This window comes from Petaurus breviceps, unplaced genomic scaffold, assembly GCF_028583685.1.
Source record: "Petaurus breviceps papuanus isolate PSGF00001 unplaced genomic scaffold, PetGlider_PUasm1.0 186, whole genome shotgun sequence".
Classification (NCBI taxonomy): domain Eukaryota; kingdom Metazoa; phylum Chordata; class Mammalia; order Diprotodontia; family Petauridae; genus Petaurus; species Petaurus breviceps.
In genome coordinates, this window is record NW_027185798.1 from 37,134,242 (window position 1) to 37,159,450 (window position 25,209).

The following is a 25,209-nucleotide window of genomic DNA, read 5'->3' on the forward strand; positions in this document are numbered from 1 at the left end:
AGTAGTAGTAGTAGCAGTAGTAGTAGTAGTAGTAGTAGTAGTAGTACCACCTAGAGCTTATTCATTTGTCAGGTAGTTTAGAGGAAAAGTATTGACAAACTAAATGCTGATTAATATAAACAGTTCCTTGATTATCAGATATTTAGGGCAGGATTTTTAACATTTACAAACTTTGAAAAAAATTTTCCCCTTGTCGGTTTAAGACACTGAGTTTAAAGCTGCAGATGCCAATTGTCTGTGCTTTCAAGAAAATCCTGATTATCCTTTGCTCCCTTGACCCTTCCCTCCCAAGGTTTGGGACTCACACACCATATTTTGCTGTCTTCTCCTTTGTTTTTGGTTGGGCTAATAAAAGCAGCCTTCATGTGCCACATGGTTTTGACTCTGTTACAGAACTCTTGAACTGGAACGAAGTAGAAAGAGCCTTCAAAGTCTTTACTTTTGAATGTCTGAGATTAACTGAAGTAGATGATTTTGGAAAACTGAAGCCTTCCAGAACTGACGGTGGGTCTGATACTGAAATATTTCACATCCCATGGGACAATCCTGCCAGATTTGCTAAGCAGATAAGACAGCAACATCTTATGAAAAGGAATACAGAGGAAAAAGTAACTACACCAACTGCCGTATCAGGTAATGTTTCATCCAAAAAAAATGAAAGACATTTTTGATTTTTATCTTTACTGGTTTTTTTCCAATGTTGCATGTCATAAGCATCCTGTATTTAACTTGACACTTGAGCTTGAATCTTTCCATTTGCTAAATAGATGACCATGGAGAAGCCACATGGTATCTCTGACCCTTAGTCTCTTCATCTGAAAAATGGGGGAAATAATATTTGCACTGTTATCTCTAATTTGTTCGTATTAATAACAAATCACATTTAGATAGCCCTTTAAGATGTGCAAAGTGCATTACATGAATGATCTCATTTGACCCTCACTATAACACTGTGAAGTAGGTGCAAAGGTGTGTGGGTAAATATTTATCCGCTGGTTCTCAAAACAACAATAACACCAGGACACATATTTTTCAGTTTAATCTACATCATTGACATTTCCCCCTCACTTTCTTAAGTGTGAACAATTTCTTTTGGGGAAAAAAATGTTTTTATTGTTTCTATTGGATAAAATCACCTCTAGGAAAGAAATTGAAGTTTTCCCAAGAAGAATGGTTAAAAAGTGCGACAAAGATGGCTGACCTGAAACAACCTGAGGAAATTAAGAAGATGGAATCAGTCATCTCTCCTAACCAAAAGCCAACTGATATGAGCACTGTGAAAACAACTGAGGAAAACAAGAATGAGCCTCAGCCTGAAAATATACAACAGTTGGAGCAGGAGTCTGGCATCAAGCAGCAGATGAAATCGAAATCCACAGGTAAAAAAACCAGGGCACAGGGGAAGCTTCATGAAAGCTATAGGCATGCCCTAATCATGAATTGTCAAACCGTAAACCTTGTGAAAGACTTTAGATGGTCAACTCCCAATCCATTCTGAAGGATGAACCCAATTCCTGAGATGTGTTAAAGATATGGCCCTCATCTATTCTTTCCTTGGGTAATTCCAGTAATGGGGAACTCAGTAGCTAAAAAGGCAAACCATACCCTTTCTACATAGCTCTTCATTAGAAAATTCATTCTTATATTGAAACAAAATCTCCCTTATGAAAACTTCCATCCATTGTTCCTAGTTCTCAACCCTGGAGTTGAGCAGAATAAGTATAATCCCACTTCCATGTGGTTGTTCTTCAAATATTGAAAGTATGAAGATCCCATCCCTGTGTCTCCTCTTTTCCAGGCTAAAGAACATTGGTATCAAAGATGTGGGTTCAAATCCTTTCTCTGTCATCTACTAGGCATATGGCTTTGGTTTCATTCTGAGCTTTAATTTCCTTATCTGTGAACTGAAGATATTTGCCCTGCTTATTTTATAGAGTAATGCGGAAGATGCTAAAATGAAAAATATCGCATTAATGTGAGCTGTCACCTTCATTTTAAATCCCCTCCCTAACATTAATACTCTCTTCAATGCAGAGGGTTGCTGTGATATGCAACAATGCAAATTATTCAAGTTATAAAACTAAGCTGTTCTGTGAAAACAGGCATGTGGCATTAGGAAAGTAATGAGCATTTATTAAGCACTTACTTTGTACCCAGCACCCAGTACTTGTGCCAAGCATTTTACAAATATCTCATTTGATGCTCACAGCAATTCTGAGAGGAAGGTATTATTATTATTATTATTATTATTATTATTATTATTTTACAGATGGGAAAACTGAAGCAAACAGAGGTTAAGTGACTTACCCAGGGTCAAAGGCTAAGAAGTATTTGAACTTATGCCTTCCTGACTCCGGGTTCAGCACTCTACTCACTGGACCACCCAGCTATCTCATTATTATAGTTTAGAAATGCAGTCTACTCACTATTATTGAATTTATGAATTAGGAAATTCTTCTTCAGGGCACATTTAGTAGAATGAAATGATAAAATATAAATGAGAATTTATTTCTGAAAAGAAATGCTTGGGAGCATGTCCTAATGTAGCATCTACATCCTTAGGGGCAGATCAATGAAAACTCAATTTTCCTTCCTATAGTTGCTTCATCTATGTGAAACAACTCAGTGCTAGGCAGCTAATCATCTTGAGATGCTTTAAGATACCTAACCATCATTGGACAATTCAACTATGCTCAGTGTATTATACTTTTTAAAGTAGAAAAGCAGAATAATGCACATTCAAAAGATTTTCAATAGTAAACACTATTAGCTGAAACAAAAAAAGCATTCCTGGTTAACCCTGCATGAACCAGAACATTCAATTAGCCAGAACACATCATTCTTCAATCAATATAATTGATAAAGCCTTACTTCCCTGTGGTAACAGCAATGGGAAAATACGTTTAATGTAAAAACTTCTGGCAATTAGAGAGGTGAAGTCAAGCTCTGGTTATTCAAGGCTTTCCCAGTATGTCGCGATCTACTAAATGTGCAGCCCCATTTGTTCCCTGGTGGTCACATTTTGAACCAGAGTTTTTGCCTCCTCCTTCCTTTCAGGTCCAAACAACCTACTTAGTTCTGAAAGCCAGTAATTATAAAAACCAGTAACTGTCACCAAGTGTTATGGAATAAGGTCTCTACAAAGATAGGAAATGTAGATCATCTTGAGTGGTGGAGGCCAATGAGAACTGAGTAGCTTTTTTGTCTTTATCTTCAGAAGATAATTTTGAAGTCTTATACCAAACAGGCAGTGTTGTATAATGGATAGGGCTCTGGTCTAGGAGTCAGGAAGTCTTGGGTTGCTTCCTCTGACTTTGTGACCCTGAGAAAATAAATCATTTAATTTGTAAGTACCCTGGGCAACTCTCTGAGATGCAGAGATGGTGCCAACCTACACTGGTTTGGGGAAAAAAAAGGCATTTCCTCATCGGAGAACCTCATAGATTCTTTCAAGCTCATGTTTCACCTATGTACTTGTGTACATGTTCTGTCTCATTAACATGTAAATTCCTTAATAGCAAGGACTTCTTAAGTTTGTATGTGTCTTGTGCAAATAGGGGCCTAATAAATAATTTTTAAAATAAATTACTACAGATCTTCTTACCTTTTGACCTGTAGGTCCTTTAGAATATTATATAACACTAGATACTTCAGGGTACAGAGTGATATGTGACCCTTTGGGGGAATGATGATTATAAATGTGGCCCCAGAGACAATGTAAGTGATTTTGTAGCTATTAACTGGAAGACTTCCCAAGGTAAAAGGAGTTTAGATTATCCTAGTCCTGCCAAGACCACAGAGGACTTTTTTCAAGGGGAAAAACCCTTTGGGAGTTAGATAGGTCTTGTAGAATCCCTTCTAAATGAGAAAAGGGACCAGACCTATGACGTTTTAGAAAGGAGGCAGTCAACAAACTCTTATAAAGCACTTACTAGGTTGTAGGCATTGTACAAAGTACTGGGGACAGACACCAAGGAAAGCAAAAACATAATCCCTTACCTTGAGGAGCTGAGATGCTAATGTAGGAGACAAAATGCAAACAGTGTATACATATAAGATATGTGGAGAGTAGTTGGAAGATGATCCCAGAGGGAAGTGGGAGGGGAGAGGGGGCTTCCAGATGTAGGTAACCAAGAAAGAAGCTATTGTGATAGTCTGGGCAAGAGATGATAAGGGCTTGATCATTATCATAGGTCAAGACTGGGTGAATAAAGAGAAGGAGACAGATACAAAAGAAATTGGGTAAATAAATCAGTAAGATTTAACAACTGATTGGATAGAAGGAATGAGAGGGAAGAGACAAGGTTGTGAGCTTGGGAGGCTGGGAAGGTAATGTATGCATCCACAGAAATGGAGAATTTTGGAAGAGGGATATCTTTTAACATAACCAAGTTCTTTTTTGATATAATGAATTTGAGACTGGAGATGTTTAGCAGCAAGTTGATAACATAGGAATGGAGTTCAAGATAGAAATGAGTGTGATAGATAGATAGATAGATAGATAGATAGATAGATAGATAGATAGATAGATAGATAGATAGATAGATAGATACATAGATACATAGATACATAGATACATAGATACATAGATACATAGATACACAGATAGATGCATAGATACATACATAGAAAAGATAGTGAGATATAGATTTAAGTATTATGTTTATAGAGATGATCATTCAACCCATTAGAGCTAAAGCTGATGAAATCAGCCTAGATAGAAGAAAATGGGGACCCCAAATAAAACTTTAAGGTAAATCCACACTTAATAGCCACAGCAGGTTGGATTTGTCCTTCATTTTCGAAGGGGACCATGGCATCAGGGAAATGACATGACTTGCAATTGACCTTGATTTGAGTGAGGGAGGGCTGTGCAAGGTCACCAGCCTCACTTTCTCTTCCAGAGCCATCTGGATCCAGTGACCTGATATTCATCAGGATGACTGGAGATGATCCAGGATGCCATGGGAGACCCTGGTCCTTTTTGGCTAAGGCTTTTGTAGGTACTCACTTAGAGTGAGGTAACTCCCATTCCATGAATAGGCTTCTTTAAGAACTGAGTCAAGGAATAGCCCCTTTAATTAGAAAAAAAAAAAAACAGAAAAAAATCAAGCTGGGAAGGGAAGAACCTCAGGGTTGCTCTTCCAAAGAGAAATAGTTATCATTGACATTCACTCTAAGACAGGAGGAAGCCTGAGCAAGATGCTCTAGCAAAGACTAAGTGATATAAGGTAAGAATAAAACCAAAAAGAGACTAGTGATCCAGAAGCCAAGGAAAGGAGAGAGTGTATAGGAGGAAGGGATGGCTGATAGTGTCAAAAATGTCCGAGAGGTCAAAAAATGAAGCCTAAGGGGAAAAAAAGGCATAACAAATGAAAAATCTTTGTAAAGAGTAGGATCAGCTATGTGGAGGAATTAGAAGTCAGATTGCCAAGAACCGAGGAATAAGAAAAAGATACACAAGTTTAGGTAATGAGAGAAAATAATTTTTGTTTTCCTAAGACTTTGTCATGAAAGGAAGAAGAGATGTAGTAAAACAAACTAACAAAAAACATCAGGACAACGGCAGAGTGGAATGAATGTTTATTAAAGATAGAAGAGACTTAGGCATGTTTGTAGGTGGGGGCAAGGTAATCTCTCTCCTTCTCTCTCTCTCTCTCTCTCTCTCTCTCTCTCTCTCTCTCTCTCTCTCTCTCTCTCTCTCTCTATCTCTCTCTGTCTCTGTCTCTGTCTCTGTCTCTCTCTCTCTCTCTCTCCTGCTCCCCTCAAATTACCCCTCTAATATGACCCTACACATATGACTCTATTGTGTTTAGTCCTAGGGAGAGTGTGGCCTCTAATGTGAAGAGTTAGACTCACATTTCTCACACTCTTTTGCTCATTATAGGTTGTCCCTAGTGCCCTGGGGATATCTGATAAAACCTGAAGCTTTCCTCTCATGTCCAGAGTCTCCTCAAAAAGGAGGAATTTAGGGGGAAAAGACATGAATCAGGTGTCTCTAGGATAGATCACTCTCAACCTTGCTCCTTGATCACTCATATAACTTGGATGAGATAGGAGTCAGCAACCCTCTCCCTTCTGGTATTGTGGGAGACCATTTGATCTTATCCTGCCAATGCAGCCCAAAGTTCTCTGCATTTACCAACTGCCCTTCCTCTATGCTATTCCGACTCCCCACACTGTCATATGACCTACTTACATAATCTGAGGACCCTTGGGATTTCTGAGCTCAGATAGATAATGCACCCTTAGGACTTCAGATCCTTTCCATTTGCCTTGCAACTGTTTTTTTTTTAAACCTGTTGTCTTCTTCAGTAATAAGTGTGAGCTCCTTAAGAGCTAGTGGTTGGCACATAGTAGAAGGGAAGGTCACAAACATTTATTAAGCACCTTTTTAAGTTCCAGGACCTGGGTTAAGTGCTTTACAGCCCTGGGAGATAGGAGCTGTTAGATCTCCATTTCACATTTAAGGAAACAGAGGCAGACAGAAAAGTGACTTGTACAGAGTCACACAGCTGTGAAATGTCTGAAGTCACACTTGAACTCAGGTCTTGTCTCCAGATACAGGGTTCTATCCATTGTGCTCTCTCTCTCTACCTCTAGAAAACATAGCAAAAACTAAATAAATGCTCATTCATTCATAGATTTAGAGCTAAAAGGGATATTGGAGGCCATGTAGCCCAGCTCTTTCATTTTCCAAATGAGAAAACTGAGACCAAGTGAGTATAATTGGCTTAACCAGGGTCACACAAGTTATTATCCTCAGAGGTTGGATCTAAACCCAGATTCTCCAGCTACAAAGCCATTTATCTTTCAAAACATTCATAAATACACACTTGAAAGAAATAAATTTAATTGACACTCATAACTTCCGTTGTTCTCTCCTGGGAGGTTGATACTTAAACCTCATATAAACATAAGACATTTTCAAGATGCTGAGTGGGCATTCTGTGTTTCAGCTCAATTCTACATTGTCCCTCTTGCAATAGAATGGCTTCTGGCCATCCAGGCCAAGACTAGGACTCATCCTTCTGTTGGCGATCATCTTTTCCAAGTTCCCAGGGACTCTTCTTCTTGCCATCAATGACTAAACCTCTCAAATCCACAAGGAGATCTCCAAGCCTAGACATGGCCCCTTCAGGATCTGTACTCATTCACGTATGATCAGGAAAGAATAAACACAGAATATGCATCAAAGAATCGAGTCACATCCTGCTGCCATTTAGAAAGTTTCAAAAAAGTGGAAGTTTTCTGGGCAGCTGCTCAATCCCCTTCCTCAGACAACTGTTGCCACCTGGTGGCCTAACCGTGTGACTGAAACCACTGATTGACAGTCGGTTGGTCCTATCGTGGGTCACTTCAATTGTCAGTGCTGAAGTATCCCTTTTTATCCTGAACCCATGACTTAGAGAAAGCTCGATGCAATTAAGATATTCTGAAGATACAATAGATTTGAGGGACAGCTCATCCTCTGGATTTTACCGTAGCTGTTCAGTAAATAAGAAATCAACTTTCTTTAACTGTCCATCATGGATTTTTACCATTCCTAAATTCCATTGGCTACAATGACAGAAATTCTTTTAAAATAATTTTTATTATGAGCTAATTAACAATATCAACAAACAGAAGCAAAACAAAATGAAAAATTTAATCTCTGGGATTCGATTATATCCAAAGAATAATAAGAGAATTTTAAGAAAAGGTTTTTTAAGGAAAAATATTTTGTATCCTCTTCTGATTCTTTTTCTGCCTTAAAAGTTTTTTTTTAATAAAAGCATATTACAACAAATTTAGAGCTGAGCAAGATGTTAACAGTATGTATTGTACATACCATTTTACTGCTGAGGAACTGAAACCCAAAGAAGTTAAGTAATTTGCTCAATATCACGCAAGTGGTACATAGCAGACCTACATTTTTCTGAGGTCCTCTTGCTCCAAATCCAGCATTATTTCAACTGGACAAAGCTGCCTTCTCAATAAAACTAGTTGTCAGTTGATGAAATTTTTGGACACAGAAACATTGTATTTGTGATGTAGATGTATATATGTGTATATGCATATACACATGTAATGTATAGCACTACATATAGAAAGCCTGTGCACATATGTATATACATGTTATTGTATGATTGTGTATGTATACATGCATGCACATACTACGTATATACTACTATTCAGCTTAAAACTTCACTAAGACTTTTAGAACACCCAGTGTATATATAGTATGTATATATGTGTGTGTGTATACATATATATAAAGTATAGATGTATAGTACTATACACGGTCACCCTTTTGCAGTGGTATTTTCGCAAAGTGCCTTCATCACAACAATGCTCTGAAGTAAGCAGTATCTGTATTATTATCATCCCTATTTTATGGATAAGAACTAGAGACTTAAGTGATTTGTCCATGTTCAGGTAGTCATTAGATGTCCTAGGTGGGATGTGAACCCAGAAATCCTGACTACAACTTCAGCATTCTGCCCTTTACATGACAGTCTCCTTCCTCTTGTTGTTATATCTGAGGTAAAATAGATTGGGAAAGCTGATTTTTCCTCCAGAGGGATGGGAATGAATTCATTTCTTGATATGTGAAAAGTACCCATTCACACAGTTAAGAACAGGCCTTCGAAAGAAGAAAGGAGAGAAAAAGGAAAGCTTCTCCCTCATTGTCCCATTATATAATGGTTTGAAAATGGTTTCAGGGTACACTTTCTTCTGACAAAATGACTAGCACACAATTTCAAAACATGTTTTGTTAAAGACAGAGGATTTTAGTCTTTCCTTTAGAGTCTGAGACTCAGGAGAGGAGTATCAAATCTCCTAGCAATCTGGCAAGCCATAGAACAGATGAATTTTTATTCCATAGATTTCATGTCAATTGCTCCAAGGGCTCATGGGAGGTTGAGGTCTATTTAAAGTTGCAGTTGGATTGAGTTTTTTTCTTGGGTGGATGGATTTCTATATACAGCAAACTGAATTTTGTTTTATAGCATTGACCTGAGTCAAAATGGAATCTCACCAGCTCAAGAAAGAAAAAATGTTAGAGCTTAGTTAATAAAAGTTCAGGTTTGTTAGAGCTTAGTTAATAAAAGTTCAGGTTTGTTATGGTCTCTGGAGGAGAAAAAAAGTTGGCACTTACATGGCAGTTGTAACCATCAACTCCCTTAGAAAGCCTAAGTGTGGTCCTCTCTGGTAACAAATGGAACATTTAATTGTTATACGTTAAACTCTTTGCCCTCTTATCTATATGCAGGCACCTTGGCTCTGAGAAAGAAGGGCACCTGCTATCCGGGTTTAATGTGAAATATCTATTTGTTTTAAGTGGTGGATGATGACATGGTGGCCAGTGGGGCCAGTCACAAAATTTGTTTTTTATCTGGAGTTAACTTTGCTTTGCTTCGTGGCCATGGCTTACCTACCTTTTACTTCTCAGATCTCTTATAAATTCACAATCTTTGAGGGAAAAGAATAGCATTTCCAGACTACAGGCTGATGAGCTTGACTTCAATTCTAGCAAAATCCTTGAAGGAAGCATCAAATGCATCCTGGGGAACATCTCATGAAGGAAACGGAAAATACAAATGACAAGAATAGGAAGTATATCTGTACTTTCACTGACAAAGGGAACTCCTATAGAGGAGGAAATCCCCTCTATCAATGCAGGGAGGCACCTTTATTTCAATTTATGGTCTAAATAGTTGACCAGGGTCATGGGTGGCACTTGAACCCTCATCTTCCTTGCTCCGAGGACAGCTTTCTATCCACTGCACTAGATATGTGACACAGCTCTGCCTGGAGGCAGGATGACCTGAATCCAAATCTAACCTCTGACACTTAGTCATACTAGCTTTGCAACCTTGGGCAAGTCACTTAACATCCTTTTGCCTCAGTTTCCTCAAGTGTAAAATGTGGATAACAATAGCATCTTCCTCCCAGGGTTGTTGTGAGAATTAAATGAGATATTTTTAAAGCATTTAGCACAGTGCCTGGGTCATAAAGGCTTTTAATAAATGCTTGCTCCCTTCCTTTCTCTCTATACTATGCTATCTCTGTGACAAAAAGCTAACATGGATCTATCAACAATAGGTCATGCCAGGCTCAAATTCTCAAAAATCTCAACCAGTGTTTTAATAACCCCCATCTCTGACTGAGAAAAAAAAACACACAATAGGTCATGTCAGATTCATTTCCTTTCTTAACAAGGTAGAATGGACACTGAATCAGGGGATTAGTGGAGATATAGTTTACCTAGATTTTGATGAAGAATTTGATAAAGTCTTCCATGCTACCCTGATAGACAAAATGGAGACAGGCTGTAATACAATTAGGTGGATAAGGAACATTTTGAACAACCAAATGGGTTGATGTCAACATGGGAAGAGGAGTGAAGTACCCTTAGGACTCTGTGCTTGGCCCTGTTCTGTTTAAGATTTCAGTCAATAATATGGGTAAAGAGTTATGTGGCACTTTTATCAAATTTACATATGACCCAAAACTGGAAGGGCTAGATCACATGCCACATAACAGAGTCAGGATCCCAAAAGATCTTGAGGTTGAGCCACAAAAGATTAAGATAGAACGTTGAGCCACAAATGATTAAGATAAAATGTAATTAGAATAAAAGTTAAGACTTACAATTAAATTCAAAATATAAATTTCTTACGTACATGACAGAAGACCTGAAACTAGACAACAGTTTGTCCAATAAGGGGAGATTTCCTTTTTTAAAATTTCTAAACATTTTATTTAAAGTTTTGAGTTCCAAATTCTATCCCTCTCTCCTATCCTCCCTCCCTGAGATGATAAACAATCAGATATAGGTTATGCATGTGCAATCATGCAAAACATTTCCATGAGTCATTTTGTACAAGAAGACTCAAAAGAACAAAATGAAATAAAGAAACTGAAAATAGCATGTTTCAGTCTGTATTCAGATAATAACAGTTCTTTCTCTGGAGGCAGATAGTATATTTCATCATTAGACCTTTGGGATTGTCTTGGATCATTGTATTGCTGAGGATAATTTGTCATTCACAATTCTTCTTTGAACAATATTGCTGTTACTGTGTACAACATTCTCCTGGTTCTGTCCACTTCACTATGCATCAGTTCATATAAGTATTTGCAGGTTTTTCTGAAATCATTCTGCTTGTCATTTCTTACAGTACAATAATATTCCATTACAAATATATACCACAGCTTGTTTAGCCATTCTTCAATAAATGGGCATCCCCTCAATTTCCAATTCTTAGCCACAACAAAAAGAGCTGCTATCAATATTTTTGTACAAAAAGATCCTTTCCATAAGGGGATATTTTTGAAACAATTATGTGAAATATATAAAAAACTATTATATTAAATCAAAAATCTGAAGTGGTGCAGTAATTTGATATGTGGATTATATTATTTCCAAGGAGCTTAGTAATAAGAGGAGCAGATTGATTTAAGACTACTAAATGAAGCTGATATAAATTCAGAGATGTCACATTCACTACTAATTTCCACTCAACTCCAGAAAAGACTTGTGTTACACATGGGAGTAGTCACAGATGTTGGTAGCCACTAACCATACCTTGGCCTTCAGGCACACTGCAAGGGAGTCATTTCCTAGGTAGGTAGATGTGGCTATGTGGCCACAGGTATGCAATCCAATATTCAAAGTCTTCCTTCCTGTTTCATGAATGTGGGTTCATGAACGTGTGTGTGTGTGTGTGTGCATATGTGGGTTTCCTACTTGAGCTGGTGCCTCGGAGACTGCTCCAGGGGTACTTGGTTTTGTATTTAATATTCCATTAGAGCTGAATTCCTACAAGGGGATAAACTTGTCTGTGTGTATCTCTGTAGGGCAGAAGGGTTTAGCTGATCGATTTACTAAGAATCTGTGGCCACTGAAAAGAGTAGAACTCAGGCTAATCCAGTTGATTTATATCTGAGAATAGATTGTGAGGCCCTTCATGTTGCTATCAGTAGAAGAAACAACATGGTACCCTTGCACAAGCACATTATATAGAAATAAAACATATGTTTTGTGAACTGTCTTTTTAGCATTGAGATATTAATGTAATTATAGGCAATAGAAAGGCACCATGTTGACCAACACCAGAACAGAGCTGCCCACAACTTGAATATTGACATTTTGATTTACAGTGTATTCCTTAAATGAAGAGATCAAAGGAGAAAAGGATGAGGATGATCTTCTTGAAAAGGTAAGAAATTCTTTTGGCTGAAAAAAAAAGCATGGTATGGGAAATACTCAAGGATTCACTTAAAGTGAATCTACTTAAAATGGAGTCTAACATTTCATAGTAAATCTGAGGGTGGAGGTGGGGATGGGGGTAGGGGTGGCAGGGAAAGATTTGATTAACCTTTTATCTTGGTAAATGAAATTAAAATTATGAAAATAAGTTTATTTTATCTTATTCTTAACAAAATTTAGGTTATGATGACTAATTCTTAGAATGAACAAAATGAATCATGTCAAATTAGAAGGGAGGGTTGCTTAATTTTTCCACAAAATTGTATGATAACATGATAAGCCACCCTTCACTTTACATTTGATTTTTGGCAGCTAACTGGTACAATGGATAGAGGACTGGACCTGGAATCAGGAAGACCTGAGTTCACCTTCAGTCTCAGAAATTTACTGATCACATGATACTGGGCAAATCCTTTAACCTCTGTCTCCATTTCTTCACCTGTCAAATGGAGAAAATAATAGCATTTACCTCCCAGGGTTGTGGTGGGGATCAAATGAGATATTTGCATAATCCTTTGCAAAACTTTAAAGTGAAATATTATCAATATTTTGAAACATTGCTATAGAGTCTGTCATAAAGAGAGAGAACTTTATCAATTTTCTCAAGACTCTTTTGAATTTCAGATCATTCTCTTGTGAAGCGTCTGACAGTCAGTGAGAGACCAACTGACAAAAATGGTGCTGGAATGGGCAGACCTGGACCTAGAGCAAAAAGGGCAGAAATGTTTGAGTGGGAACTAATTTTTGAAGTAATCATTTCATCAGTGGATATATTTGAGAGTAACTTTTGCTTCCCTACACTACTTTATGATGTTGTGCCTAACCTTGGAGTCAGGACTGCCTAGATTCAAGATCTTTCTTTGCCACATATGAGCAAATCACTAAACTTCTCAATATCCCAGACAACTTTATAAGTTTCAAAACAGTTGCTGGTCTACAGTGCTAAGAGGAGTTTCTTCACTAGGATCTCCTTATACCACTGAAATCCTCACAGGTCTAGACCAAAACAAAGTATAGACTCAGGTAATCCATGCTCAATTAACAAAGAGCTCCTGAATGTGAATGGCATTATTGTATCAGAAGAAATAAAGGATATGAGAATTTGAGAGAATCTGTGGACTAATGACCAAGGTAGAATGAAGTAAGCAGAACCAGAAAAAAAAAATTATGCATGATGACAAATGGTGTAAACAAAAATAAAAGCATGAAAGTGGAGTCAAACTGTCATTTTATGAGTAATAATTGATCTTTAAGAAGAAATGTGGAAATATGCTACCTCTCTTATAGTTTGGAGAGATAGTAGACACATATATGTTGTTGGTTGGTTTTATTTGATTGTTTTTCTCTATCATTTAATCTTTGGGGGGTTTTTTCTTTCTTTAAGAAGAAATGTGGAAATGTACCCCCCTCCTTTCCCTGAAGAAATGACATATTTGGTTTTTAGTTGATTTTATTAACATTTACTTCACTGGATGGTAGCTGGATAGAGTGGTATATCTAGAAATAATTTTATATAGACAACAAAAGGCATCAACAAAATGTTAATTTTTTAAATGCCCCAAAAGGTGAGAAATTGCTCTAACATTTATAAAGACAAGTGAAATGAATGAAGAAACCTATAGCCCATAGTGTAAAAGACATTTGGGGGGACCCTAAATAGGAGAACCCTGATACCAAAGAATCAGATTTAGTCTTTGTAACTAGAGAAGGAAATGGCAAACCACTCCAGTATCTTTGCCAAGAAAAGCCCAAATAGAGTCACAGAGTCAGACACAGAGCAACAGCAAAATTCCTATGCATTGCCATTCTAGGTTGTTCAGACATGTTCAGCATAGCTTCTGTCATAATATAAAGGGTTAATTTTTGCTAGTGGAAGGCCCATGTCCCCCTCTAGACAGTGTGGCTTGGCATCTTCACAAACACCTGCCCGCCATACAGCCATGTCGAGCTAAAGCTGGCTCGAAGCAAGTTCAGAAAACCTGCCTATAATTGCTTACAGGACTCTGAAGAGTATAACCTAACAATAAAAATATTTAGATTATGTTGCCCATAAAAAAAAGTCAAAGGCTCTCAGTCTTTCTGGCAATATTCCTGCTAAAATGTTGCCATATGGATTTATACATATGTAGATCTATACGATTATACCGAGTGCACATGATATTTTAGCGGGTCGGTCAAACCCCAGACTATTCCATTGAGTCTAAAGCAATTTAATGCTGAAATTCTGGTTTTGTTCCGGTAATTTTTTAAGAAACCAAAGAAGATCATCATAGAAGCAGATTTGGAAGATATTAAAAAGACTCAGCAACGCTCTTTGACAGAATGGAGTTTTATTGAACATTTTAAACCACAAGTCCTCCTGCAGGTATTTATAAGCTGTGATTCTCCAAGAGACAGTCAGATAGGCCTGGTGGGAGGAAGATTCAGAGGATGAATAGTGTGATATGGAACAGTTCATTTCTAGGTCACCAGTACAAATCCAGTTCAGATCAACAGTGGCAAAAGCAAAACTGCATTTGTAACTAGTTCTGCTGTAAAATTCATTTCTGTCCTGATTGCACGCTTATTTTTTACTGTTCCAAAATGTGTGAAACATATTTTCCAAAGAGAAGTCATTGTTTTGAAACCTAGGGGCAGTTTTGTATAGAGGACAGGTGAGCTACTACTAGCAATTTTTGTACCTGGGTCAATTGGTACAAAATATGTTCAGGACTAATGGCCCTCATCTCAGGTAGAGGAAGCCAATGGGGCTTCTCCCATCCAGGCAAAGACTCTTGGACATGAATGGGGAGGGAAAGGGAGTAGCATGAGTTGAGGATGGGTTGGAGCTTACCTAAGATGTGACCACTGAGGGAAGGAAGTACTCATCTGGTAGCTGCTTATTTTAACTAATTGTTCTTGACTTAACTTTAATTATTATTTAACTTTATTCTTGACAACTCGTTTTTTACTTATTATTCTTGACTTAAACTATTATTTAACTTTAATTATTTTGACTTACCTAATTATTCTTATTTTAACTACTTATTCTTGATAAGCTGGTACTGTCAGGTCAACTGTTGTTGCTGCTTTGAGACTAAAAGTGCCTCCTCTCTAAATTTTGGTATTTTGAGGGAAAGTCCTAGTTGTTCTGACATTGTAGTTATGGTAATCATGGAAAGAGAATGGGACCAAGAATTAGAATTAGAATTAGAATTAAAGGGGCGGCTAGGTGGCGCAGTGAACAGAGCACCTGCCCTGGAGTCAGGAGGACCTGAGTTCAAATCTGACCTCAGATATGTAACACTTACTAGCCATGTGACCTTGGGCAAGTCACTTAACCCCAATTGCTCTCCAAAATAAAAAAAAATAGAATTAAGAATCTGGATTGCCAGCCTTTGTTTTTTAAATTCTGGAGACATCACTAACTAGCTGTCTGTATTACCTTGGAAAAGTCATTTTCCCTCTGGGTGGTTTAGTTTTCTCATTAGTAAAATGAAGTGGTTGGACATGATCTCTAAGGTCTCTTTTAGCTTTGATGTAATGTCATTCTTTTGAAGAAGAGAGGAAGTAGGCATGATTGCTGCACATGTTTTCAGGGGATAAAGAGATTGTGGGTTCTGATCTTGCTTGATCCACATATATGACATCCACTTTAACCTCAAATTCACCATACTTAAAAAACATGCTTTCTGATATAATTTCCTACTTATCCTCCATGCAAATAAAAAAAGAATCGAGTTAAGAATTGCAAACCTTTATCTTGCATCATCCAAACACAAATCTAATATTTTAATTAAGCTAAATTCTTTGTGCCAAACAATGTGAAACAAAGGACATTTCCATGTGGCTTTCAGATTTATTTTAGCAATTACAAACGAATATAAGTGGGATGGATATGCTAAAGATTCATGATACCCCAAATTCTTTATTGATTTAAGATACAGAAGAAAAGCTCCATTCATCACAGAAGGAATATTGTCAGCAAATCAAACCAAGAGCTCATCTGCTCTTAACATAATAGGAACAAGAGTGAATGTCCAGGGAGTTGAACACCCCATCACAATAACAGCAACAACTATTCAGTTTATTGTTGATATTGTCATGTTTGCATAGCATTTTGCTGGGACTATTACCCTGTTGGAGGGCTATTGCCCTAGTGGAGCCTAAAGTTCAGTAGAACCATATACTGCTTTTAACCTTCATTCCTTTTTCTGACTTGGTGGTCTATAGTATACTCTTACTTTTATATCACTCTGTCTTTTATATCACCTTCTCCATCATGCCTGAGTAGGGAATCAGGTTTATTTGTGTTTTATAGCATTAACCTATAGCAATAGATTATCCTTTCTAGATGATCCTTTCCTTTAAAATGAGGCATGCCCTTCTGTTACCTTATTCCAGTGTGATGCCCCATCCTGTCATGTTTTAGCAACACCTACGAACTCACATTTACCACGCTGGATGACATTATCAAATTCCCTTTGTTTCCTAACCGATACTTTTTTTATTGGTTTATAGACATCTAAGGATATAAGTACAACTACTTTCCTTCTCAGATATTTTCTCCTGCAAATTACTGTTCCTCCACTGCTATTCTTTCTATATCTGTTGCACGCTGTGGCATCTGTTTATCTGGAAATTTTTCTCCTTCCCCTTATTATATTTTTTTATCAGATCTGTAAGTCCGCAGGGAAATGCTTTCTTCTTCATTATTGTTAGATGCAGTCTGAATGTTAAGTTCAGAAAGCCAAATCCTTCTCTCTGACACCATCTTCTCAGCCAGCTGTTCACTTCCAATATCCTCCTTTTTCTTCTAAAGTCCCCACCTTCGATGGGAAGTAGTGATGAAAACACCACCTGTGCCTCCAAGTAATTCGCTTTCCTGTCCAGCACTTTGTAATCTCTAGAGATTGTTTCCAGATTTTTTTTCTGGCTATATCAGTCATCCCCCCATAAATCACCAGGAATAGGTAGTGGTCATCAGTTTTGACAAGTTTCAGGAGGATTTCCATCACACATCCTGGAGAAGTGCCAGGGAGAGAGACAGCACAACAACCCAACTGGTCAAATCGAGTGGACGCCCGTCTACTTTCATACTCAGCAGTAAAGAATTATTGACCACCACAATGGAGTTCTCACTCCATAGTGCCCAGGTTGGATTTCTGCCTGGCTGATAATGCCTTGAATCTTGCTGATCATTCCCGGGATCTACAGAGGCAACTTCTTTCTTAGCAGTTTCAGCTCTATACTCTCTGGTGGAAACCAACTCGGAGTACAGCTTGAAGAGAACAACTCTTCCCTTTCTTCTCTTGGTCTCATTATTCTGCTCTCCATCTTCATGGCTGGGAACTGGTTCCGATGCCATTCAGCCTCCTCAGGGTTTTATCCATCTTGATTTTGTTCTTGGATCAGATTTCCATTCTGCCAAGGAGCTTTTCATGCTCTCTGTTATTAGTAGGGAAACTGGTTTACGTGTACATGTAAATATACACAATATATAATAAGTTTTGGTTAAGTGACCTGCCCAAAGTTATCTAGATGCATATATGGTATTTGTGTGTATTGTACTACATATACTTAAATAATACACATTATATACACATCTATTAATATGTATATTGGTATAATTATGTCTATTATATGTATATACACATGCATATAAAAACACATGTGTGTTATGCATGTTTATGTGTATTATGTATGTATATATTGGGCCAGACTTGAGATATCATTACTTTAGGGAACACCTTGGAGGTGACTCCCTCTAGCTATCTAATGATAGCTAGCTTTTATATAACTCTTTAACGTTTACTAAGTGTTTTGCAAATATAATCTCCTTTTATCCTCAGAATAATCCTGGGAGCTAGATGCTATTATTAGCCCCATTTTGCAGCTGAGGAAACTGAGGTCATAAATTGAGTGACTTGCCTAAGGTCACACAACTGATAAATGACTGAGGCAAGATTTGAACCACCATCTAACCCCTATCCACCAAGTCACCTAACTGACTTATAATATAAGGGAATGAGTAATCACTCTGGACTCAGAAGTTCTAGGAAATGATTCTACTCTGACACCTGTGTGACCTTATGTAAGTCACTTAATGTACTTGGGTTCTCAGTTTCCTTATTTGTAAAATAAAAAGATGGACTAGATGGCATGTGAGAAATCATGCTAAGTCATCTGAGGCAATGAGACCTTAAGTCCCTGTCCAAGGTCACAAAAACCCTTATATGTCAAATGTGGGAGCTGGACCTAGATCTTCCTGGGTAGATTTCCAAGGACCCTGCCATGCTGCCTCTCTGACACTGAACATGCAAGTTATATGTTTATTGTCTCCAGGACAAAACACAAATAAGATATGTCTTCAAGGTCACTGGAATGGTGCCTCCTTTTTTACAGGAGGGTCAAAGGATCATAGGATTTAGAACTGACAGGCACCAAAGAGATCTAGTCAAAGAACTGCAAAATCAGAGGTTAAAAAAAAAAACAAACAAACCCAACTTCAGAATACATCTAATCCAACCTGTGCAGAAACAGGAAACCCCTCTACGATGTTCTCAAGTAATGTTCTTCCATCATCTTCTTAATGTCCTCCATTGGAGGGCTCCCAGGGCAGCCCATTCTCCTGAAGGACAGCTTTCATCATTCAGGACCTTTTACTGACATCCAGAAGAATTCTGCCTGTCTCCAGCTTCCAAAAACCTTGTTCTTTTCTCAAAGGCCAAGAAGAAATCTATTCCCTTTTCTACACTACAGAATAAGGCTATAATCTCTGCTAAGTCTTCTCCTAGTTGCCTAAAGGCAACTAGGTGGTAAAATGGAAAGGATGCCAGACCTGAAGTCAAGAGTTCCTGAGTTCAAATCCAGCCTCAGACACTTACTGGATGACTCTAGGCAAATCACTTAACATAACAGAGAGTTTGCTTCAGTTTCCTCATTTATAATATGCAGATGATAATAACACATATCTCCAAAGATTGTTGTAAGGATCAAGTGACATAATATTTTTAAAGCACTTAACACAATGTCTGGCACCTAATAAATGAAAAGGGATGGGATCAAAGTAAAGAACAGAACAAGTGGGAGGTAGAATGGGAGGGAGGGAAATATAGTTAGTATTTTACAATATATCTACTATGGTAATGTTTTCCATTAGCTACACATGTACAACCTATACTGAATTGCTTATCTTCTCAGTAAGGGTGGGTGACAAGGGAGGAAGGGAATGAATCTGGAATTCAAAATTTTAATATTAAATGTTTAATATATATATATAGTTATTAATACTATTTTACATGTAATTGGGAAATAAGATATAGAGGCACTGGGGCATAGAGATGCACCATGCCCTCCTGGAAAAGTCGAAGTGGGTATGGGAGAGAGCATATTGGAGGAGGGGATATCCTGTGGGACTGCTATTTTGGGGTGGAGAAAATTTGTAATTCAAAATATGGCGGAAATGAATGATGTAAATCAGAAGTTAATAAGCATTTGGAAAATGAAAAAAAAAAGAAATCCTATATAATAAGTATGATGCGTTGTGTTGAAAGCTGTCCATTTTTTCTTTGCTTCCTTGTTAGTTTTATTTTGTTCTCTACTGTACACTATTTACTTTGTTCTTTTTCTCCCCTTTCCCTTCTCCCTCATAAGGCTACAATTAAGTGCAGATATATTTATATTTTTGAATTTATATTTCAAAATTCCAGTGTGTCTCTGATCTCTCATCAATACTCCACCTATGCCTGCCTAATCCTGTGACACTCTTGTTCATATCTCCTACAAAAAATCACTCAACCAGTGGCACATACCCTCATATTGGAGAATTTTCTCACATTCTCCTCCCATGTCATACATAACAATGGAGCACATAATCTATATGTCAGTTGTCCCTTGTTTTCACAATATGACCGGTCCATTGTTTTTTTTTTCTTTTCTGGTCATGTGTTTCTCTAATGACATCCTCTATCCTTTGTGTTTATTCTTATTAGGGCACCTCTTACTGAAATTCTCAGATTGTTCTAGTCTATTGCAATCTGTTTGGATTCTGACTCTACCATCCAATGTCTTAGCTACTCCTTGTGTTTTATATCATATCCAGATTTGATAAACAAGCCAAATATCCCTCCATCCAACTCACTGATAAAAATTCTAAGCAGCAAAGCACCAAGGACAGATCCTTGGGCACTTCACAGATCTCCCTCCAAATTGCACCTGTCCACTAATGACTATTCTCTAAATCTTTTATCATCCAAGCATTTTGAAATCTATCTATGGGCATTTATGCCATCTAGTCCCTACCTCTCATTTTAGACAGGAGGAGTCTGAAGACCAAAGAGATTCAATGATTTGCCTGCAGTCATATAAGGAAGTTAGCAGCAGAGCAAGGTCTTCTGACTTGAAAATCCAGTGTTCTTTCAGACTGTCAGACTGTCTTCTCTTGCCAGTATAAAACCTTAGCTTCTTTTTTAGCCCTGGAAAGAAAATTCTACCACTCATCCCTGAGGCAATCTACTTCTCTGCTGCCTGTTTGCCTGGCAGCCCTGGCCTCCTGTGTTCCCACTGCACCTACCCGTCCTTCCACCACCTCAGACTTATGAGCAAATATTACATTACTTTGATTATCCTCTCCCTCTTCCCCTTGCTCTTTCCTAACTTATCCAGGTGCAGGGGATTGATAAGCATATGAGCCCTGTTAGTGACTATTAAAAACATCACTGCCTTTATTCTCTATTCTCTGCCAAAATATTTCTTAGGAGACTTCCTTCTTCCTGTGTCTGTTTCACTAACTTCTATGAACACCTGCCTCTTCTGATACCCCTCTTCTGCTCTTGACCAAAGATAGTCTACTTGTCTATTCCCATTGCTCCTACTCTGAAATATTCCCTACATAAGGATTTTAAAATATAGCTACTCCTTTATTTTTATTTGCAGGTTCTTCAAGAGGCATCCCAGGAGTTTAGATGCATTGATTCCTATTATCATACCCAAGACAACTCTTTGCTTTTAGTTTTTCACAATCCTATGAATGTACAACGGCTAAGTTCTGAAAAATGGGAAATTGCTCTCCATTCTAATGTTGGATTCAGGTGATTGTTTGTTTGTTTATTATGTTTGTTCCTTAACCTGAGAAGCATTTGGACTCCAAGGAAACACCTCTCCAGGACTCAGCACAGTGCCTAGAATGGAGTAAGCAATTAGTGTTTGTTGACTGCCTAGCTCACCATTCTTGTAACTAATGTTAAATTAAATTTGCTTGCTTGAACCCAAACAGATTAAATTGGGGAATGTTGTGATGAAGCTAGAAAACAAATTCTATATTTTGATGTTTATTTTTTAAACTCTAATTTATTTTAAACATATACAAAATGAGGGGGGAAAGAACCTTTCCATGTACATAGCAGAACATAGAGGATTCAATATAAAACCATGCACTTCTATTTTAGACTGTTTACTTTAAAAAAAATCCATGTATTAAGTACTACACATTGTTTTCGAAGCTACCCAGCTTTTCCATACTTCCAAGTCTTTTTTCCTCTGCTATGTACTTTTCATTTTTTTCTCCCTCTTTCCTCTACCCTAGAGAAGGCTACAATTAAATGTGAATATATATATATACACACATATAAATATTATTTACACACACATATATAAACATATACATATATGTACCTAAACATATATGTAAAACCATACTATACATAGTTCTATTTGTCAGTTCTTTTTCTGAAGGTAGATAGCATCTTCCTATATAGGTTCCAGTCTTTCCATGTTTTTCTAAAATCATCCAGCTTGCTCGTCATTTCTTACAGCATATTTTGATGTTTCTATAGCTTTAAATAGAATTCAATAAAATAGAATTTGAGCGAAAGGCAAAACCATCAGCCTAGTACTAGCCTGATTTTAACCTCTGGGATTCAATGACCTTTTGTTCCCCTGATCCCCTGTGTTCATTCTGCCATATAATAAAGGGCATCACTTAGATAGAGCATTAGTTAGCTCTCCTTGAAACTTGGGAGGTATTTTTATCATAGTTGTAGAAGACCTGACTCAGTGGATGGAGCACTGGCATGGAAGTCAAAGGATCTGTTTTCAAATACTACTTCTGATGCTAAATATTCTAAAGACGTGTGACCTTGGAAAAAGTCACTTTTGTCTCTGAGCTTCCTTCCCATTCTTGATCCGTGATCCTGTGACTTTCTATATATCAATGAAATGTAGGTTAAACGATGTTGGAGAAATATTAAATGAAAAAAAGAACATTTGTTCCTCAACAATGTCAAGTTATTAAATGTTCTCCTTTTTGACATTTGAAGCCTTTCACAACTAGGAGGTGATACTTAGGAGGTGATACCTAGGAGGTAGGTCAAACTTGACTCTGGGAATTATGATCTCTAGTTCAGTCAGCTTGTTGTCTCTCCTTGGTATATCTATGTACAAATATCTATCAAAATGATTTTTGTTGCTAACTCCTTTGGATTTCCCCCCCAGGAACTATTTGGAACTTGTAGCTGACTCTATTCAGGAATGGACCATACAGGAAGAAGCAAAATATCAGGAAAATAAAATGGCTGAGGAAATAGCTCTTGCTATGGCAAAACTAGAAGAAGCTGCATCTCCTACGAAATCTACTCTTTCTTCTCCAAAAAAATCTAAAAGTAGGTATTTATTACCATTATAACCAAATCTGAATTCTCAGGCATTTGTCTCTGACTTTTTGTTCTGAGTGAATATTCCCTGTTTGATATGGTTTCTGGGCATGGTATAATGAAACTCCTTGGTTTGGCATTTAAATCTCTGTATAATCTTATTCCAGCCAGCTTTCCAAGATGTGTTTCACATGATTCCCCTTCATGGCCTCTACAATCCAGCCAAGCAAGTCTACATGCTACTCCCCTCACATGGTTTCCATCCCCCACCTTTGCATAGGCTGTCCACCATGATTGGAATGTGTGTTGCACCCTCAATTCCAACTCTTAGAATTCATAGCTTTATTCAGGCTTCAATTCAAGTTCTGCCTTCTACCTGAGGACTTTCCTCATTCACCAAGTAACAGGTGCCCTCTTCTTCCCCTTTGTACTCCTCCTCTTCCTTCTCCTCCTCAAATTACTTTGTATATCCCAATTGCCTGGCATAAATATTGTGTCCTCTCCCCTATCCCTGTCCCCTACAAGTTCCTTAAAGGCAAGGTACTGCTTCATTTTGTCTTTGTAACCACAAAACTTAGACCATTGCTCAAGACAGTAAAAGTACAAGACAGAGATAGACATAAAGACAGAGAATACATGAAGAATTAGAGAGGGCAGGGAATACTATCACTGCATTCAAATGTTGAAGGATTATAATGTGAAAGAAAGATGAGGTTGATTTTTCTTGGTCCCAGAGTATAGAGCTAGGACCAATGGGTAGAAGCTACATGAAGGCAGATCCTGAAGTAGAACAGATTGCCTCAGGAGGTAGTGAGTTCCCCATTAGTGATATTCAAATGGATCTGGATGACCTTTTGGTAGACTTTTATGTTTCAGGTTGGTCTAGATCACCTGTGTGTACCCTACCATTTTTAAAATTTGGTGATTCTGTGGCCATTGCTGAACTTCTTTCCCTCCAAACCACTACCTCCTCCTGACTCTCCTCTTTCTGATAAGGGTACCCCCATTCATTCAGTCACCCATACTTAAAACTTTAGCATCTTCTTGGATTTCTTCCTTGCCTTCAGTCCCCCTCATCCAATTAATTGTCAAATCCTTTCAATTCTACTTCCATGATATCTCTACTTTTTATTGAGATGATTATTTCTCTCTTTTGTTAATACAGAATTATTGAATTAGAACTAAAGTTTTTTTTCCCTTTCTATTTCCTCATTCAGAAATCAACCCCTAAAGAATAGGGCTGATGATGAGATTAGATTTAACAATTCTCTCCAATCTTGTTCAGACCCCACACAGCTGGAGAAACTCAAATCTAATCAAAAGGTAAAGAAACTGTAGTTTAGGTAAATTGGTGGATTCCAGCTTACAGTATTTTAGTCAGACAGGTGTGAATGTCCAGATTGTCCATAAGTCTCTTTGTCCAAGACTGAATGATCATATCCCCCAGACCCTCATTAGAATAAGGCCACCTCTCACTATAGAATTCATTCTCTCATTACTTGTTAAACAATCAGAGTTGATTTCCACCCTCAGGTGCACCCACTCTTCCTAGGACATATATGAGGAGGAGTTGGCTGATGAGAGACAGCCAAATGACCAACTTTTTATTAATTATCCACTGGCAGGAATTAATAAAATTATTAATTACTCAGAAATTATGTGTCTAAAATTTGTCATCGACCCCACTACCTTTCATTTCATTTCATGTTTCCTGGGTTCAATTGAGCTATTGGTCATTTTATCTATTTCATGGATTCAATTACAATCTCTATAGAGATGATTCCCAAATCTAAATATGTAGCCCCATCTTTCTCCTTAAAGTTAGTCTTGCATTGCCAACCAATTGCTTGACTTTTCTACCTAAACCATCTTAAACTTAATGTGCACAAAATATACCTCATTCTCATTTCCCCAAACTCTTCCACACTCCAACTTACTTATGTCTATTGGAGGCATCAGCATGACTCAATGTCAATCTTTGCGTCTTTGTTTTGCTCTTGTTCATTGCTATGTCTTATTAATTTTTCCTCCACGTCTCTCCCATGAATTTCTTATCTCCCCTCCAACTAAAACACCATTGACCCTTGACTTTTTTCTTTCTTACTTGAAGAGTTTGATTTTCCCCATGTATAGGTACCAAAGGAAGCAGCAAAACCATTATTGAGGATGCAGACAAGGAAAAAGACAAGAATATTTTCATCCTCGAAAACTCCCTCAAGGTAATCCAAGAAAGGGAAAATAACATACAGTAATAGGAAGCTCTAGCCATCGAGCAGTAATAGGAAGCTCTAGCCATCGCGCAGTAATAGGAAGCTCTAG

The 25,209-nt window shown here is 37.7% G+C and overlaps 1 protein-coding gene across 1 annotated transcript in view; it reads left to right on the forward strand.

The window, feature by feature from the left end:
• SPAG17 (sperm associated antigen 17) overlaps window positions 1-25,209 on the forward strand; it is a 266,279-nt gene that overhangs the window by 131,807 nt on the left and 109,263 nt on the right. Inside the window, exons 14-20 of the mRNA XM_069089276.1 lie at window positions 394-638; window positions 1,148-1,379; window positions 12,151-12,209; window positions 14,511-14,624; window positions 21,176-21,330; window positions 22,733-22,899; window positions 25,024-25,109. Coding sequence (XP_068945377.1) covers window positions 394-638; window positions 1,148-1,379; window positions 12,151-12,209; window positions 14,511-14,624; window positions 21,176-21,330; window positions 22,733-22,899; window positions 25,024-25,109 — 1,058 coding nt within the window. The remainder of the gene's footprint in view (window positions 1-393; window positions 639-1,147; window positions 1,380-12,150; window positions 12,210-14,510; window positions 14,625-21,175; window positions 21,331-22,732; window positions 22,900-25,023; window positions 25,110-25,209) is intronic.